Source organism: Oncorhynchus clarkii, chromosome 16, assembly GCF_045791955.1.
Source record: "Oncorhynchus clarkii lewisi isolate Uvic-CL-2024 chromosome 16, UVic_Ocla_1.0, whole genome shotgun sequence".
Classification (NCBI taxonomy): Eukaryota; Metazoa; Chordata; class Actinopteri; order Salmoniformes; family Salmonidae; genus Oncorhynchus; species Oncorhynchus clarkii.
The window spans coordinates 75,722,982-75,743,809 of record NC_092162.1 but is presented as its reverse complement, the minus strand read 5'-3'; the positions used below and the strand labels follow the sequence as shown (position 1 = coordinate 75,743,809).

At 45.5% G+C, this 20,828-nt stretch overlaps 1 protein-coding gene across 6 annotated transcripts in view; it reads left to right on the top strand.

Annotated features, from left to right (window-relative positions):
- LOC139369018 (deoxyribonuclease I-like 1) overlaps positions 1-20,828 on the top strand; it is an 85,051-nt gene that overhangs the window by 53,764 nt on the left and 10,459 nt on the right. For all 6 annotated transcript variants that reach the window (XM_071108594.1, XM_071108597.1, XM_071108595.1 and 3 more), the window contains exons 2-6: positions 8,379-8,540; positions 8,975-9,063; positions 9,147-9,236; positions 10,028-10,140; positions 13,089-13,201. In XM_071108594.1, the coding sequence (XP_070964695.1) occupies positions 8,388-8,540; positions 8,975-9,063; positions 9,147-9,236; positions 10,028-10,140; positions 13,089-13,201 (558 nt within the window). In that variant the 5' untranslated portion in view covers positions 8,379-8,387. The remainder of the gene's footprint in view (positions 1-8,378; positions 8,541-8,974; positions 9,064-9,146; positions 9,237-10,027; positions 10,141-13,088; positions 13,202-20,828) is intronic.

Genomic DNA, 20,828 nt, shown 5'->3' with positions numbered 1-20,828 from the left:
GGGGATCCTTGGGTCAATTGTTTGTCTTGGAGGGGTCCCTGGGCCACTGGATGGTCTGGGAGGGGTTCCCTGGGCCACTGGTTTGCCTGGGAAGGGTTCCCTGGGCCACTGGTTTGTCTGGGAGGGGTTCCCTGGGCCACTGGTTTATCTGGGAGGGGCTCCCTGGGCCACTGGTTTGTCTTGGAGGGGTCCTTGGGCCACTGGTTTGCCTGGGAGGGGGTCCCTGGGCCACTGGTTTGTCTGGGAGGGGTTCCCTGGGCCACTGGTTTGTCTTGGAGGGGTCCCTGTGCCACTGGTTTGTCTTGGAGGGGTCCCTGGGCCACTGGTTTGCCTGGGAGGGGGTCCCTGGGCCACTGGTTTGTCTGGGAGGGGTTCCCTGGACCACCTTTTTGTCTTGGAGGGGTTCCCTGGGTCACTGGTTCACCTGGGAGGGGTTCCCTGGGCCACTGGTTCACCTGGGAGAGGGTCTTTGGGCCACTGGTTTGTCTTGGAGGGGTCCCTCAGCCACTGGTTTGTCTGGGAGGGGTTCCCTGGGTCACTGGTTTGTCTTGGAGGGGTCCCTGGGCCACTTCAGGGTCTGGGAGGGGTTCCCTGGGTCACTGGTTTTCCTGGGAGGGGTTCCCTGGGCCACTGGTTTGTCTGGGAGGGGTTCCCTGGGCCTCTGGTTTATCTGTGAGGGGTTCCCTGGGCCACTGGTTTGCCTGGGAGGGTTCCCTGTGCCACTGGTTTGCCTGGGAGGGGTTCCCTGGGCCACTGGTTTGTCTTGGAGGGGTTCCCTGGGCCACTGGTTTGCCTGGGAGGGTTCCCTGGGCCACTGGTTTGCCTGGGAGGGGTTCCCTGGACCACTGGTTTGCCTGGGAGGGTTCCCTGTGCCACTGGTTTGCCTGTGAGGGGTTCCCTGGGCCACTGGTTTGCCTGGGAGGGTTCCCTGGGCCACTGGTTTGCCTGGGAGGGGTTCCCTGGGCCACTGGTTTATCTGGGAGGGGTTCCCTGGGCCACTGGTTTGTCTTGGAGGGGTTCCCTGGGCCACTGGTTTGCCTGGGAGGGTTCCCTGGGCCACTGGTTTGCCTGGGAGGGGTCACTGGGTCACTGGTTCACCTGGGAGGGGTTCCCTGGGCCACTGGTTTGTCTTGGAGGGGTCCCTGTGCCACTGGTTTGTCTGGGAGGGGTTCCCTGGGTCACTGGTTCACCTGGGAGGGGTTCCCTGGGCCACTGGTTCACCTGGTAGAGGGTCTTTGGGCCACTGGTTTGTCTTGGAGGGGTCCCTCAGCCACTGGTTTGTCTGGGAGGGGTTCCCTGGGTCACTGGTTTGTCTTGGAGGGGTCCCTGGGCCACTTGAGGGTCTGGGAGGGGTTCCCTGGGCCACTGGTTTTCCTGGGAGGGGTTCCCTGGGCCACTGGTTTGTCTGGGAGGGGTTCCCTGGGCCACTGGTTTATCTGTGAGGGGTTCCCTGGGCCACTGGTTTGCCTGGGAGGGTTCCCTGGGCCACTGGTTTGCCTGGGAGGGGTTCCCTGGGCCACTGGTTTGTCTTGGTGAGGTCCCTGGGCCACTGGTTTGCCTGGGAAGGGTTCCCTGGGCCACTGGTTTGTCTGGGAGGGGTTCCCTGGGCCACTGGTTTATCTGGGAGGGGCTCCCTGGGCCACTGGTTTATCTGTGAGGGGTTCCCTGGGCCACTGGTTTGCCTGGGAGGGTTCCCTGTGCCACTGGTTTGCCTGGGAGGGGTTCCCTGGGCCACTGGTTTGTCTTGGAGGGGTTCCCTGGGCCACTGGTTTGCCTGGGAGGGTTCCCTGGGCCACTGGTTTGCCTGGGAGGGGTTCCCTGGGCCACTGGTTTGTCTGGGAGGGGTTCCCTGGGCCACTGGTTTGCCTGGGAGGGTTCCCTGTGCCACTGGTTTGCCTGTGAGGGGTTCCCTGGGCCACTGGTTTGCCTGGGAGGGTTCCCTGGGCCACTGGTTTGCCTGGGAGGGGTTCCCTGGGCCACTGGTTTATCTGGGAGGGGTTCCCTGGGCCACTGGTTTGTCTTGGAGGGGTTCCCTGGGCCACTGGTTTGCCTGGGAGGGTTCCCTGGGCCACTGGTTTGCCTGGGAGGGGTCACTGGGTCACTGGTTCACCTGGGAGGGGTTCCCTGGGCCACTGGTTTGTCTGGGAGGGGTTTTCTGGGCCACTGGTTTGCCTGGGAGGGTTCCCTGTGCCACTGGTTTGCCTGGGAGGGGTCCCTGGACAACTGGTTTGTCTTGGGGGGGTCCCTGGGCCACTGGTTTGTCTTGGAGTGGTCCCTGGGCCACTGGTTTGTCTGGGAGGGGTTCCCTGGGCCACTGGTTTGCCTGGGAGGGTTCCCTGGGCCACTGGTTTGCCTGGGAGGGGTCCCTGGGCCACTGGTTTGTCTTGGAGGGGTCCCTGTGCCACTGGTTTGTCTGGGAGGGGTTCCCTGGGTCACTGGTTCACCTGGGAGGGGTTCCCTGGGCCACTGGTTCACCTGGTAGAGGGTCTTTGGGCCACTGGTTTGCCTGGGAGGGTTCCCTGGGCCACTGGTTTGCCTGGGAGGGGTTCCCTGGGCCACTGGTTTGTCTGGGAGGGGTTCCCTGGGCCACTGGTTTGCCTGGGAGGGTTCCCTGTGCCACTGGTTTGCCTGGGAGGGGTCCCTGGACCACTGGTTTGTCTTGGAGTGGTCCCTGGGCCACTGGTTTGTCTGGGAGGGGTTCCCTGGGCCACTGGTTTGCCTGGGAGGGTTCCCTGTGCCACTGGTTTGCCTGGGAGGGGTCCCTGGACCACTGGTTTGTCTTGGAGGGGTCCCTGGGCCACTGGTTTGTCTTGGAGGGGTTCCCTGGGCCACTGGTTTGCCTGGGAGGGGTCCCTGTGCCACTGGTTTGTCTTGGAGGGGTCCTTGGGCCACTGGTTTGCCTGGGAGGGGGTCCCTGGGCCACTGGTTTGTCTGGGAGGGGTTCCCTGGGCCACTGGTTTGTCTTGGAGGGGTCCCTGTGCCACTGGTTTGTCTTGGAGGGGTCCCTGGGCCACTGGTTTGCCTGGGAGGGGGTCCCTGGGCCACTGGTTTGTCTGGGAGGGGTTCCCTGGACCACCTTTTTGTCTTGGAGGGGTTCCCTGGGTCACTGGTTCACCTGGGAGGGGTTCCCTGGGCCACTGGTTCACCTGGGAGAGGGTCTTTGGGCCACTGGTTTGTCTTGGAGGGGTCCCTCAGCCACTGGTTTGTCTGGGAGGGGTTCCCTGGGTCACTGGTTTGTCTTGGAGGGGTCCCTGGGCCACTTCAGGGTCTGGGAGGGGTTCCCTGGGTCACTGGTTTTCCTGGGAGGGGTTCCCTGGGCCACTGGTTTGTCTGGGAGGGGTTCCCTGGGCCTCTGGTTTATCTGTGAGGGGTTCCCTGGGCCACTGGTTTGCCTGGGAGGGTTCCCTGTGCCACTGGTTTGCCTGGGAGGGGTTCCCTGGGCCACTGGTTTGTCTTGGAGGGGTTCCCTGGGCCACTGGTTTGCCTGGGAGGGTTCCCTGGGCCACTGGTTTGCCTGGGAGGGGTTCCCTGGACCACTGGTTTGCCTGGGAGGGTTCCCTGTGCCACTGGTTTGCCTGTGAGTGGTTCCCTGGGCCACTGGTTTGCCTGGGAGGGTTCCCTGGGCCACTGGTTTGCCTGGGAGGGGTTCCCTGGGCCACTGGTTTATCTGGGAGGGGTTCCCTGGGCCACTGGTTTGTCTTGGAGGGGTTCCCTGGGCCACTGGTTTGCCTGGGAGGGTTCCCTGGGCCACTGGTTTGCCTGGGAGGGGTCACTGGGTCACTGGTTCACCTGGGAGGGGTTCCCTGGGCCACTGGTTTGTCTTGGAGGGGTCCCTGTGCCACTGGTTTGTCTGGGAGGGGTTCCCTGGGTCACTGGTTCACCTGGGAGGGGTTCCCTGGGCCACTGGTTCACCTGGTAGAGGGTCTTTGGGCCACTGGTTTGTCTTGGAGGGGTCCCTCAGCCACTGGTTTGTCTGGGAGGGGTTCCCTGGGTCACTGGTTTGTCTTGGAGGGGTCCCTGGGCCACTTGAGGGTCTGGGAGGGGTTCCCTGGGCCACTGGTTTTCCTGGGAGGGGTTCCCTGGGCCACTGGTTTGTCTGGGAGGGGTTCCCTGGGCCACTGGTTTATCTGTGAGGGGTTCCCTGGGCCACTGGTTTGCCTGGGAGGGTTCCCTGGGCCACTGGTTTGCCTGGGAGGGGTTCCCTGGGCCACTGGTTTATCTGGGAGGGGTTCCCTGGGCCACTGGTTTGTCTTGGAGGGGTTCCCTGGGCCACTGGTTTGTCTTGGTGAGGTCCCTGGGCCACTGGTTTGCCTGGGAAGGATTCCCTGGGCCACTGGTTTGTCTGGGAGGGGTTCCCTGGGCCACTGGTTTATCTGGGAGGGGCTCCCTGGGCCACTGGTTTATCTGTGAGGGGTTCCCTGGGCCACTGGTTTGCCTGGGAGGGTTCCCTGTGCCACTGGTTTGCCTGGGAGGGGTTCCCTGGGCCACTGGTTTGTCTTGGAGGGGTTCCCTGGGCCACTGGTTTGCCTGGGAGGGTTCCCTGGGCCACTGGTTTGCCTGGGAGGGGTTCCCTGGGCCACTGGTTTGTCTGGGAGGGGTTCCCTGGGCCACTGGTTTGCCTGGGAGGGTTCCCTGTGCCACTGGTTTGCCTGTGAGGGGTTCCCTGGGCCACTGGTTTGCCTGGGAGGGGTCCCTGGGCCACTGGTTTGCCTGGGAGGGGTTCCCTGGGCCACTGGTTTATCTGGGAGGGGTTCCCTGGGCCACTGGTTTGTCTTGGAGGGGTTCCCTGGGCCACTGGTTTGCCTGGGAGGGTTCCCTGGGCCACTGGTTTGCCTGGGAGGGGTCACTGGGTCACTGGTTCACCTGGGAGGGGTTCCCTGGGCCACTGGTTTGTCTGGGAGGGGTTTTCTGGGCCACTGGTTTGCCTGGGAGGGTTCCCTGTGCCACTGGTTTGCCTGGGAGGGGTCCCTGGACCACTGGTTTGTCTTGGGGGGGTCCCTGGGCCACTGGTTTGTCTTGGAGTGGTCCCTGGGCCACTGGTTTGTCTGGGAGGGGTTCCCTGGGCCACTGGTTTGCCTGGGAGGGTTCCCTGGGCCACTGGTTTGCCTGGGAGGGGTCCCTGGGCCACTGGTTTGTCTTGGAGGGGTCCCTGTGCCACTGGTTTGTCTGGGAGGGGTTCCTTGGGTCACTGGTTCACCTGGGAGGGGTTCCCTGGGCCACTGGTTCACCTGGTAGAGGGTCTTTGGGCCACTGGTTTGTCTTGGAGGGGTCCCTCAGCCACTGGTTTGTCTGGGAGGGGTTCCCTGGGTCACTGGTTTGTCTTGGAGGGGTCCCTGGGCCACTTGAGGGTCTGGGAGGGGTTCCCTGGGCCACTGGTTTTCCTGGGAGGGGTTCCCTGGGCCACTGGTTTGTCTGTGAGGGGTTCCCTGGGCCACTGGTTTATCTGTGAGGGGTTCCCTGGGCCACTGGTTTGCCTGGGAGGGTTCCCTGGGCCACTGGTTTGCCTGGGAGGGGTTCCCTGGGCCACTGGTTTATCTGGGAGGGGTTCCCTGGGCCACTGGTTTGTCTTGGAGGGGTTCCCTGGGCCACTGGTTTGTCTTGGAGAGGTCCCTGGGCCACTGGTTTGCCTGGGAAGGGTTCCCTGGGCCACTGGTTTGTCTGGGAGGGGTTCCCTAGGCCACTGGTTTATCTGGGAGGGGCTCCCTGGGCCACTGGTTTGCCTGGGAGGGTTCCCTGGGCCACTGGTTTGCCTGGGAGGGGGTCCCTGGGCCACTGGTTTATCTGGGAGGGGCTCCCTGGGCCACTGGTTTGCCTGGGAGGGTTCCCTGGGCCACTGGTTTGCCTGGGAGGGGTCCCTGGGCCACTGGTTTGTCTTGGAGGGGTCCCTGTGCCACTGGTTTGTCTGGGAGGGGTTCCTTGGGTCACTGGTTCACCTGGGAGGGGTTCCCTGGGCCACTGGTTCACCTGGTAGAGGGTCTTTGGGCCACTGGTTTGTCTTGGAGGGGTCCCTCCGCCACTGGTTTGTCTGGGAGGGGTTCCCTGGGTCACTGGTTTGTCTTGGAGGGGTCCCTGGGCCACTTGAGGGTCTGGGAGGGGTTCCCTGGGCCACTGGTTTTCCTGGGAGGGGTTCCCTGGGCCACTGGTTTGTCTGTGAGGGGTTCCCTGGGCCACTGGTTTATCTGTGAGGGGTTCCCTGGGCCACTGGTTTGCCTGGGAGGGTTCCCTGGGCCACTGGTTTGCCTGGGAGGGGTTCCCTGGGCCACTGGTTTATCTGGGAGGGGTTCCCTGGGCCACTGGTTTGTCTTGGAGGGGTTCCCTGGGCCACTGGTTTGTCTTGGAGAGGTCCCTGGGCCACTGGTTTGCCTGGGAAGGGTTCCCTGGGCCACTGGTTTGTCTGGGAGGGGTTCCCTAGGCCACTGGTTTATCTGGGAGGGGCTCCCTGGGCCACTGGTTTGCCTGGGAGGGTTCCCTGGGCCACTGGTTTGCCTGGGAGGGGGTCCCTGGGCCACTGGTTTGTCTTGGAGGGGTCCCTGGGCCACTGGTTTGTCTGGGAGGGGTTCCCTGGGCCACTGGTTCATCTGGGAGGGGGTCTTTGGGCCACTGGTTTGTCTTGGAGGGGTCCTTCGGCCACTGGAGGGTCTTGGAGGGGTTCCCTGGGCCACTGGTTTGCCTGGGAGGGTTCCCTGGGCCACTGGTTTGCCTGGGAGTGTTCCCTGGGCCACTGGTTTGCCTGGGAGTGTTCCCTGGGCCACTGCTTTGCCTGGGAGCGTTCCCTGGGCCACTGGTTTGCCTGGGAGGGTTCCCTGGGCCACTGGTTTGCCTGGGAGCGGTCCTTGGGCAAGACCACTGGTTTAGCTTACACATTTTTTATGAATATTGAGAAATTTCTATTTAACTCAACTGCTACTTGAGTTAAAGTCCCCCAGACGTCTTAGAATGTTGTTGTTTCCCTGAACTAAATTACCTGATTCACCTATTCAGGGACTTGATGATTAGTTGACAAGTGTAATCAGCTGTGCTAGCGTAGCAGAGTTAAGAACGTGCCATAAGCTCACTCCAAAACTAGCTTGAACTGTCATGGATGACGCCATCCAAGAGGTAACATTTGGGTGGCTCAAACCCTTGGTGCATTGTCAAGGAGCAGGGTTGCTTGTGTTTGTGATCAGAGGATCACTGGTTCAAGCCCAGTATGGGGTAGTTGGACAGTGGAGGAAGCTCAACTGTTAGTGTCAGTTTCATTAACTATAGAATAGTTCAAATAAATGTTTTATTTTATTTCATTGAACCTTTATTTAACTAGGCAAGTCAGTTAAAAACAAATTCTTATTTACAATGACGGCCTACCAAAAGGCAAAAGGATTCCTGCAGGGACAGGGGCTGGGATTAAAAATGTAGGACAAAACACACATCCCGACACGACAACACTATATAAAGAGAGACCAAAGACAACAGCATAACATGGCAGCAACACATGACAACACAGCATGGTAGCACCACATGACAACACAGCATGGTAGCACCACATGACAACACAGCATGGTAGCACCACATGACAACACAGCATCATAGCACCACATGACAACACAACATGAAAACAACATAGCATGGCAGCAACACATGACAACAACACGGTACCAACACAACATGGCAGCAACACATGACAACATATCATGGTAGCAACACAACATGATAACAACACAGTAGCAACACAACATGGTAGCAACACATGACAACAACACAGTAGCAACACAACATGACAACAACACAACATGGAAGCAACACATGACAACACAGCATGGTAACAACACAACATGACAACAACACGGTAGTAACACAACATGGTAGCAACACATGACAACAACACAGTAGCAACACAACATGACAACAACACGGTACAAACACAACATGGAAGCAACACATGACAACACAGCATGGTAACAACACAACATGACAACAACACGGTAGCAACACAACATGACAACAACACGGTAGCAACACATGACAACAACACAGTAGCAACACAACATGACAACAACAGGGTAGCAACGCAGAATGGTGGCAGCACATGACAACACAGCATGGTAGCAACTAAACAATGGAGATGTCTATTTAACAAGGAGAGTTTTTAAAAAACGCTGATTTAGGATACACAATTCATATGATTATTGAGAGATTTCTACATAACTTTGTGACTGACTGATTGACTGACTGACTGACTGACTGACTGACTGAATGATTGGCTGACTGGCTGACTGACTGACTGGCTGACTGGCTGACTGGCTGACTGACTGACTGGCTGACTGACTGGCTGACTGGCTGACTGACTGGCTGGATGACTGATTGACTGACTGATTAACAAGATTCTGCCTCTTCCACAGCTTGGCACCATGTCATCCTCTTCCTCCCTCCTCCTCCTCCTCTTCCTCCTCTCTCTGAGCGGGGTAAAGCTGATCTCAGGGTTTAAGATCTGTGCCTTTAACGTCCAAAGCTTCGGAGACTCCAAGTCACGCAACACTGAAGTCATGCACACACTAATACGGGTGAGAGTTTCATGCGTGCGCACACACACACACACACACACACACACACACAAACACACACACACACACACACACACTCGCAGGGTCAACCAGCTATACACAAAACTACACACACCCACACTCGAGGGGCAACCAGCTATACACACACACACCTACACACACTCGCAGGCTGCAGCAGAGCTTATCAGAGGGCTGTGTGTGAGTGAACCTGGATGACATATGATCTCATGACTGAAGCAGTCAGAACCTGACATAGAGACCTGTACAGACATGAGAGGAGAGGAGAGGAGAGGAGAGGAGAGTGAGAGTTGACCCTTCCATACCACAACTGCCTTATACACACCCAGACACACACCCACACACACACCCCCACACCCAGACACACACCCACTATTTTCAGATTAAAGCTGAAAGTGTGTGTGTGTGTGTTTCAGATCGTGTCTCGTTGTGATGTGTGCCTGCTACAGGAAGTGAGAGACACTAAACAGAAAGCCATACCGCTGCTGATAACTGAACTGAACAGGTCAAACACACAAACACCTAAGAATCCATGTTTTCAGAGGTTGTGAGTGTGTACATCAAGAGGCTTTTTCTCTTCTCTATCAGGTATGACAGCCAGAACCAGTATGATTATGTGGCCAGTGAGCGGCTGGGCAGGACACCTAGCTACCAGGAGCAGTATGTGTTTGTGTTCAGGTGAGCCCAGGACACCTAGCTACCAGGACCAGTATGTGTTCAGGTGAGCCCAGGACACCTAGCTACCAGGACCAGTATGTGTTCAGGTGAGCCCAGGACACCTAGCTACCAGGACCAGTATGTGTTCAGGTGAGACCAGGACACCTAGCTACCAGGACCAGTTTGCATTCAGGTGAGACCAGGACACCTAGCTACCAGGAGCAGTTTGCGGTCAGGTGAGACCAGGACACCTAGCTACCAGGAGCAGTTTGCGGTCAGGTGAGACCAGGGACACCTAGCTACCAGGACCAGTTTGCAGTCAGGTAAGACCAGGACACCTAGCTACCAGGAGCAGTTTGCGGTCAGGTGAGACCAGGACACCTAGCTACCAGGACCAGTTTGTGTTCAGGTGAGACCAACTATCATCATCATCACCTTTATTGGTGGCGGCAGGTAGCCTAGTGGTGAGAGCAGGTAGCCTAGTGGTGAGAGCAGGTAGCCTAGTTGTAAGAGCAGGTAGCCTAGTGGTTAGAACAGGTAGCCTAGTGGTTAGAGCGTTAGACTAGTAACCGAAAGGTTGCTGGATCTGTTTCCCCAATCTGACAAGGTAAAAATCTGTCCTTCTGCCCCTGAACAAGGCAGTTAACCCACTGTTCCCTGGGAAGCTGTCATTATACATAAGAATGTATTCTCAACTGTCTTGTTAAATAAAGGTTACAGGTAAAATAGTCATCTTTTTCCTGTGCAGGACTGAGTCTAACAAGCTTTTTTATATGATTAGAAAAGTCTGATTACTGTGTGTTTGTGTGTAGGATCGGCTCTGTGACAGTAACAGATCAGTACCAGTATTCTGACATGTTGCCGGGAGACGAGGATGCCTTCTCCAGAGAACCCTTCATCGTCCGCCTTCACACCCCCAAGACAGGTTGTTATAACACTGTTATAAGTTATCGTAGGGGTGTTACAAACAGTCGTCAGATGTTATTACAGGTACATTGGAGTGAATCAATTGAGTTGAGAACATCATGAGCAAGAATTAAACAGACATGACATCATGAGATAGGATTAAACAGACATGACAGCATATGTCATGCCTCTCTCTCGTACATTGTCAAAGTATACATATAACAACAAATGATGGGACCAACATCAATAATAATAATAGTAGTGGAAATGGGATAACCATTAACTACAACAACAATATTAATGAGAATAATGATAGATTAAATCAATCTGTCTGTCTTTCTGTCTCTTTAACTCTGCCTGTCTCTTTGTCTGTCTCTCTCTCTCTGTGTCTGTCTGTCTCTCTGTCTCTTTCTGTCTCTCTCTCAAACTTTACTCTCTGTCTCTCTCTCTCAAACTCTTTCTCTGTCTGTCTCTCTCTGTCTCTCAATTCAAGGGGCTGTATTGGCATGGGAAACATGTTAACATTACCAAAGCAAGTGAAGTAGATAATATATAAAGTGAAATAAACAATAAAAATTAACAGTAAACATTACACATACAGAAGTTTCAAAACAATAAAGACATTACAAATGTCATATTATATATATATATATATATATATATATATATATATATATATATATATATATATATATATATACACACACATACAGTGTTTTAACAATGTACAAATGGTAAAGGACACAAGATAAAATAAATAATCATAAATATGGGTTGTATTTACAATGGTGTGTGTTCTTCACTGGTGTTACGCACGCCTCTATGAAGAGGGAACGCAACTCCCTGCTACAACTAAACTCTCCGTGAAGTGAAAAACGTATGGACCGTAGGTGCGAGTAAGGATGACAACAGGCAGAATGTGGTGCCCTAACCAAAATACAGGGGGTGGTCCGCCCAGGTCTTACCTAGTGTGCCTAGACAGTGAATATACTACGGGTATATGTATGCCCGCGGGCCTCTTGCCTAAACACTCCCAAGGTGCCTTCCCCTTCCCCCCTGGGAACAAATGAAACAGAATATTAAACAATTTCACCAACAAACTAAGAAACAAAGTACATCAAATAAGCTCTACCTGAGCAACAAACTCACAGAACATACCAACTCTAAGCAATGAACTCCCAGCAAAATCAACCTCTAGCAAAATCTCTCTATCACAAACAATCGCTCTGCAATGACCTCAGCAAAAAATCTCTCTCAGCAATCCCTACCTCCAAAATCTCTCTCTCCTGAACAGAACACTGGCTTTTATATAGCTTCAGAATGCATGTAACTGGAGACAGCTGTGTCTTGACGAGGGGGCGGGGTCAGCTCTCCAATTAAATCAAATCAAATCAAATTTTATTTGTCACATACACATGGTTAGCAGATGTTAATGCGAGTGTAGCGAAATGCTTGTGCTTCTAGTTCCAACAATGCAGTAATAACAAGTAATCTAAATCTAATCTAATTAGCCCTGGAGTTGACCAATCAGCTGCTTGAGGGATTTCTGGAAGCCATTTCCTGAAATAAAACACATGCAAATACACAAACTACAACACATAAACTGGGGAACGTAACAACTGGTTGCCCTTTTCTCGTGGCAACAGGTCACAAATCTTGCTGCTGTGATGGCACACTGTGGAATTTCACCCAGTAGAGTTTTTCAAAATTGGATTTGTTTTCGAATTCTTTGTGGATCTGTGTAATCTGAGGGAAATATGTCTCTCTAATATGGTCATACATTGGGCAGGAGGTTAGGAAGTGCAGCTCAGTTTCCACCTCATTTTGTGGGCAGTGAGCACATAGCCTGTCTTCTCTTGAGAGCCATGTCTGCCTACGGCGGCCTTTCTCAATAGCAAGGCTATGCTCACTGAGTCTGTACATAGTCAAAGCTTTCCTTAATTTTGGGTCAGTCACAGTGGTCAGGTATTCTGCCGCTGTGTACTCTCTGTGTAGGGCCAAATAGCATTCTAGTTTGCTCTGTTTTTTTGTTAATTCTTTCCAATGTGTCAAGTAATTATCTTTTTGTTTTCTCATGATTTGGTTGGGTCTAATTGTGCTGCTGTCCTGGGGCTCTGTAGGGTGTGTTTGTGAACAGAGCCCCAGAACCAGCTTGCTTAGGGGACTCTTCTCCAGGTTCAGCTCTCTGTAGGCTTTGTTGTGGTAAGTTTGGGAATCGCTTCCTTTTGTGGTTGTAGAATTTAACGGCTCTTTTCTGGATTTTGATCATTAGCGGGTATCGTCCTAATTCTGCTCTGCATGCATTATTTGGTGTTCTACGTTGTACACTGAGGATATTTTTGTAGAATTCTGCATGCAGTCTCAATTTGGTGTTTGTTCCATTTTGTAAATTCTTGGTTGGTGAGCAGACCCCAGACCTGACAATCATAAAGGGCAATGGGTTCTTCAACTGATTCAAGTAGTTTTAGCCAGATCCTAATTGGTATGTTGACTTTTATTTTCCTTTTGATGAAATAGAAGGCCCTCCCTGCCTCTCTCTCTCTCCCCATATGTGTCTCTGTCTCTCCCTGTCTCTCTCTCCACCTCTCTGTGTATCTCTCTCCCCCTCTGTCTCACTCTCTCCCTCCATGCCTCTCCCTAAAGCTCTCTCCTTCTGTCTCTCTCTATCTCTGTCTCTCTACCAACATGCTTAAGCTTCAAAGATGCTTTCAATGATACACATTCAATGATACACACGCACAAACACACTTTTTCTCTCTCTCTCTCTCTCCCTGCCTCTTTCTCTCCCTGCCTCTCACTCTCCCTGCCTCTCTCAATCTCTGTCTCTCCCTCACTCACTCTCTGTATCTCTCTCCCTGCCTCTCTCACTCTCTCTCTCTCTCATCATCTCTCTCTCACACCATCTCTCTCTCTCATCATCTCTCTCTCACACCATCTCTCTGTCTCATTCTCTCTCTTTCTCTCCAGCCATACGGGACTTTGTGTTAGTACCCCAGCACACCACTCCCACCAATGCTACTAAAGAGATTGATGCCCTCTACGATGTCTTCCTGGATGTCAAGAAGAAATGGAAGACAGAGGTAAGTGTTTCTGTGATTTACTGTGATGGTGTAGGTAGACTATATTACATGGATTTATTGTGATGGTGTAGACTCTATTACATGGATTTATTGTGAAGGTGTAGACTATATTACATGGATTTATTGTGATGGTGTAGACTATATTACATGGATTTATTGTGATGGTGTAGACTATATTACATGGATTTATTGTGATGGTGTAGACTATATTACATGGATTTATTGTGATGGTGTAGACTATATTACATGGATTTATTGTGATGGTGTAGACTATATTACATGGATTTATTGTGATGGTGTAGACTATATTACATGGATTTATTGTGATGGTGTAGACTATATTACATGGATTTATTGTGATGGTGTAGACTATATTACATGGATTTATTGTGATGGTGTAGACTATATTACATGGATTTATTGTGATGGTGTAGACTATATTACATGGATTTATTGTGATGGTGTAGACTATATTACATGGATTTATTGTGATGGTGTAGACTATATTACATGGATTTATTGTGATGGTGTAGACTATATTACATGGATTTATTGTGATGGTGTAGACTATATTACATGGATTTATTGTGATGGTGTAGACTATATTACATGGATTTATTGTGATGGTGTAGACTATATTACATGGATTTATTGTGATGGTGTAGACTATATTACATGGATTTATTGTGATGGTGTAGACTATATTACATGGATTTATTGTGATGGTGTAGACTATATTACATGGATTTACTGTGATGGTGTAGACTATATTACATGGATTTATTGTGATGGTGTAGACTATATTACATGGATTTATTGTGATGGTGTAGACTATATTACATGGATTTATTGTGATGGTGTAGACTATATTACATGGATTTATTGTGATGGTGTAGACTATATTACATGGATTTATTGTGTTGGTGTAGACTATATTACATGGATTTATTGTGATGGTGTAGACTATATTACATGGATTTATTGTGATGGTGTAGACTATATTACATGGATTTATTGTGATGGTGTAGACTATATTACATGGATTTATTGTGATGGTGTAGACTATATTACATGGATTTATTGTGATGGTGTAGACTATATTACATGGATTTATTGTGATGGTGTAGACTATATTACATGGATTTACTGTGATGGTGTAGACTATATTACATGGATTTATTGTGATGGTGTAGACTATATTACATGGATTTATTGTGATGGTGTAGACTATATTACATGGATTTATTGTGATGGTGTAGACTATATTACATGGATTTATTGTGATGGTGTAGACTATATTACATGGATTTATTGTGTTGGTGTAGACTATATTACATGGATTTATTGTGATGGTGTAGACTATATTACATGGATTTATTGTGATGGTGTAGACTATATTACATGGATTTATTGTGATGGTGTAGACTATATTACATGGATTTATTGTGTTGGTGTAGACTATATTACATGGATTTATTGTGATGGTGTAGACTATATTACATGGATTTATTGTGTTGGTGTAGACTATATTACATGGATTTATTGTGATGGTGTAGACTATATTACATGGATTTATTGTGTTGGTGTAGACTATATTACATGGATTTATTGTGATGGTGTAGACTATATTACATGGATTTATTGTGATGGTGTAGACTATATTACATGGATTTATTGTGTTGGTGTAGACTATATTACATGGATTTATTGTGATGGTATAGACAGACTATATTACATGGATTTATTGTGTTGGTGTAGACTATATTACATGGATTTATTGTGACGGTGTAGACTATATTACATGGATTTATTGTGATGGTGTAGACTATATTACATGGATTTATTGTGATGGTGTAGACTATATTACATGGATTTATTGTGATGGTGTAGACTATATTACATGGATTTATTGTGATGGTGTAGACTATATTACATGGATTTATTGTGTTGGTGTAGACTATATTACATGGATTTATTGTGATGGTGTAGACTATATTACATGGATTTATTGTGATGGTGTAGACTATATTACATGGATTTATTGTGATGGTGTAGACTATATTACATGGATTTATTGTGATGGTGTAGACTATATTACATGGATTTATTGTGATGGTGTAGACTATATTACATGGATTTATTGTGATGGTGTAGACTATATTACATGGATTTATTGTGATGGTGTAGACTATATTACATGGATTTATTGTGATGGTGTAGACTATATTACATGGATTTATTGTGTTGGTGTAGACTATATTACATGGATTTATTGTGATGGTGTAGACTATATTACATGGATTTATTGTGATGGTGTAGACTATATTACATGGATTTATTGTGATGGTGTAGACTATATTACATGGATTTATTGTGTTGGTGTAGACTATATTACATGGATTTATTGTGATGGTGTAGACTATATTACATGGATTTATTGTGTTGGTGTAGACTATATTACATGGATTTATTGTGATGGTGTAGACTATATTACATGGATTTATTGTGTTGGTGTAGACTATATTACATGGATTTATTGTGATGGTGTAGACTATATTACATGGATTTATTGTGATGGTGTAGACTATATTACATGGATTTATTGTGTTGGTGTAGACTATATTACATGGATTTATTGTGATGGTATAGACAGACTATATTACATGGATTTATTGTGTTGGTGTAGACTATATTACATGGATTTATTGTGACGGTGTAGACTATATTACATGGATTTATTGTGATGGTGTAGACTATATTACATGGATTTATTGTGATGGTGTAGACTATATTACATGGATTTATTGTGATGGTGTAGACTATATTACATGGATTTATTGTGATGGTGTAGACTATATTACATGGATTTATTGTGTTGGTGTAGACTATATTACATGGATTTATTGTGATGGTGTAGACTATATTACATGGATTTATTGTGATGGTGTAGACTATATTACATGGATTTATTGTGATGGTGTAGACTATATTACATGGATTTATTGTGATGGTGTAGACTATATTACATGGATTTATTGTGATGGTGTAGACTATATTACATGGATTTATTGTGATGGTGTAGACTATATTACATGGATTTATTGTGATGGTGTAGACTATATTACATGGATTTATTGTGATGGTGTAGACTATATTACATGGATTTATTGTGATGGTGTAGACTATATTACATGGATTTATTGTGTTGGTGTAGACTATATTACATGGATTTATTGTGATGGTGTAGACTATATTACATGGATTTATTGTGATGGTGTAGACTATATTACATGGATTTATTGTGATGGTGTAGACTATATTACATGGATTTATTGTGATGGTGTAGACTATATTACATGGATTTATTGTGATGGTGTAGACTATATTACATGGATTTATTGTGATGGTGTAGACTATATGACATGGATTTATTGTGATGGTGTAGACTATATTACATGGATTTATTGTGATGGTGTAGACTATATTACATGGATTTATTGTGTTGGTGTAGACTATATTACATGGATTTATTGTGATGGTGTAGACTATATTACATGGATTTATTGTGATGGTGTAGACTATATTACATGGATTTATTGTGATGGTGTAGACTATATTACATGGATTTATTGTGTTGGTGTAGACTATATTACATGGATTTATTGTGATGGTGTAGACTATATTACATGGATTTATTGTGTTGGTGTAGACTATATTACATGGATTTATTGTGATGGTGTAGACTATATTACATGGATTTATTGTGTTGGTGTAGACTATATTACATGGATTTATTGTGATGGTGTAGACTATATTACATGGATTTATTGTGATGGTGTAGACTATATTACATGGATTTATTGTGTTGGTGTAGACTATATTACATGGATTTATTGTGATGGTATAGACAGACTATATTACATGGATTTATTGTGTTGGTGTAGACTATATTACATGGATTTATTGTGACGGTGTAGACTATATTACATGGATTTATTGTGATGGTGTAGACTATATTACATGGATTTATTGTGATGGTGTAGACTATATTACATGGATTTATTGTGATGGTGTAGACTATATTACATGGATTTATTGTGATGGTGTAGACTATATTACATGGATTTATTGTGTTGGTGTAGACTATATTACATGGATTTATTGTGATGGTGTAGACTATATTACATGGATTTATTGTGATGGTGTAGACTATATTACATGGATTTATTGTGATGGTGTAGACTATATTACATGGATTTATTGTGATGGTGTAGACTATATTACATGGATTTATTGTGATGGTGTAGACTATATTACATGGATTTATTGTGATGGTGTAGACTATATTACATGGATTTATTGTGATGGTGTAGACTATATTACATGGATTTATGGTGATGGTGTAGACTATATTACATGGATTTATTGTGATGGTGTAGACTATATTACATGGATTTATTGTGATGGTGTAGACTATATTACATGGATTTATTGTGATGGTGTAGACTATATTACATGGATTTATTGTGATGGTGTAGACTATATTACATGGATTTATGGTGATGGTGTAGACTATATTACATGGATTTATTGTGATGGTGTAGACTATATTACATGGATTTATTGTGATGGTGTAGACTATATTACATGGATTTATTGTGATGGTGTAGACTATATTACATGGATTTATTGTGATGGTGTAGACTATATTACATGGATTTATTGTGATGGTGTAGACTATATTACATGGATTTATTGTGATGGTGTAGACTATATTACATGGATTTATTGTGATGGTGTAGACTATATTACATGGATTTATTGTGATGGTGTAGACTATATTACATGGATTTATTGTGATGGTGTAGACTATATTACATGGATTTATTGTGATGGTGTAGACTATATTACATGGATTTATTGTGATGGTGTAGACTATATTACATGGATTTATTGTGATGGTGTAGACTATATTACATGGATTTATTGTGATGGTGTAGACTATATTACATGGATTTATTGTGATGGTGTAGACTATATTACATGGATTTATTGTGATGGTGTAGACTATATTACATGGATTTATTGTGATGGTGTAGACTATATTACATGGATTTATGGTGATGGTGTAGACTATATTACATGGATTTATTGTGATGGTGTAGACTATATTACATGGATTTATTGTGATGGTGTAGACTATATTACATGGATTTATTGTGATGGTGTAGACTATATTACATGGATTTATTGTGATGGTGTAGACTATATTACATGGATTTATTGTGATGGTGTAGACTATATTACATGGATTTATTGTGATGGTGTAGACTATATTACATGGATTTATTGTGATGGTGTAGACTATATTACATGGATTTATTGTGATGGTGTAGACTATATTACATGGATTTATTGTGATGGTGTAGACTATATTACATGGATTTATTGTGATGGTGTAGACTATATTACATGGATTTATTGTGATGGTGTAGACTATATTACATGGATTTATTGTGATGGTGTAGACTATATTACATGGATTTATTGTGATGGTGTAGACTATATTACATGGATTTATTGTGATGGTGTAGACTATATTACATGGATTTATTGTGATGGTGTAGACTATATTACATGGATTTATTGTGATGGTGTAGACTATATTACATGGATTTATTGTGATGGTGTAGACTATATTACATGGATTTATTGTGATGGTGTAGACTATATTACATGGATTTATTGTGATGGTGTAGACTATATTACATGGATTTATTGTGATGGTGTAGACTATATTACATGGATTTATTGTGATGGTGTAGACTATATTACATGGATTTATTGTGATGGTGTAGACTATATTACATGGATTTATTGTGATGGTGTAGACTATATTACATGGATTTATGGTGATGGTGTAGACTATATTACATGGATTTATGGTGATGGTGTAGACTATATTACATGGATTTATTGTGATGGTGTAGACTATATTACATGGATTTATTGTGATGGTGTAGACTATATTACATGGATTTATTGTGATGGTGTAGACTATATTACATGGATTTATTGTGATGGTGTAGACTATATTACATGGATTTATTGTGATGGTGTAGACTATATTACATGGATTTATTGTGATGGTGTAGACTATATTACATGGATTTATTGTGATGGTGTAGACTATATTACATGGATTTATTGTGATGGTGTAGACTATATTACATGGATTTATTGTGATGGTGTAGACTATATTACATGGATTTATTGTGATGGTGTAGACTATATTACATGGATTTATTGTGATGGTGTAGACTATATTACATGGATTTATTGTGATGGTGTAGACTATATTACATGGATTTATTGTGATGGTGTAGACTATATTACATGGATTTATTGTGATGGTGTAGACTATATTACATGGATTTATTGTGATGGTGTAGACTATATTACATGGATTTATTGTGATGGTGTAGACTATATTACATGGATTTATTGTGATGGTGTAGACTATATTACATGGATTTATTGTGATGGTGTAGACTATATTACATGGATTTATTGTGATGGTGTAGACTATATTACATGGATTTATTGTGATGGTGTAGACTATATTACATGGATTTATTGTGATGGTGTAGACTATATTACATGGATTTATTGTGATGGTGTAGACTATATTACATGGATTTATTGTGATGGTGTAGACTATATTACATGGATTTATTGTGATGGTGTAGACTATATTACATGGATTTATTGTGATGGTGTAGACTATATTACATGGATTTATTGTGATGGTGTAGACTATATTACATGGATTTATTGTGATGGTGTAGACTATATTACATGGATTTATTGTGATGGTGTAGACTATATTACATGGATTTATTGTGATGGTGTAGACTATATTACATGGATTTATTGTGATGGTGTAGACTATATTACATGGATTTATTGTGATGGTGTAGACTATATTACATGGATTTATTGTGATGGTGTAGACTATATTACATGGATTTATTGTGATGGTGTAGACTATATTACATGGATTTATTGTGATGGTGTAGACTATATTACATGGATTTATTGTGATGGTGTAGACTATATTACATGGATTTATTGTGATGGTGTAGACTATATTACATGGATTTATTGTGATGGTGTAGACTATATTACATGGATTTATTGTGATGGTGTAGACTATATTACATGGATTTATTGTGATGGTGTAGACTATATTACATGGATTTATTGTGATGGTGTAGACTATATTACATGGATTTATTGTGATGGTGTAGACTATATTACATGGATTTATTGTGATGGTGTAGACTATATTACATGGATTTATTGTGTTGGTGTAGACTATATTACATGGATTTATTGTGATGGTGTAGACTACATTACATGGATTTATTGTGATGGTGTAGACTATATTACATGGATTTATTGTGATGGTGTAGACTATATTACATGGATTTATTGTGATGGTGTAGACTATATTACATGGATTTATTGTGTTGGTGTAGACTACATTACATGGATTTATTGTGATGGTGTAGACTACATTACATGGATTTATTGTGATGGTGTAGACTACATTACATGGATTTAT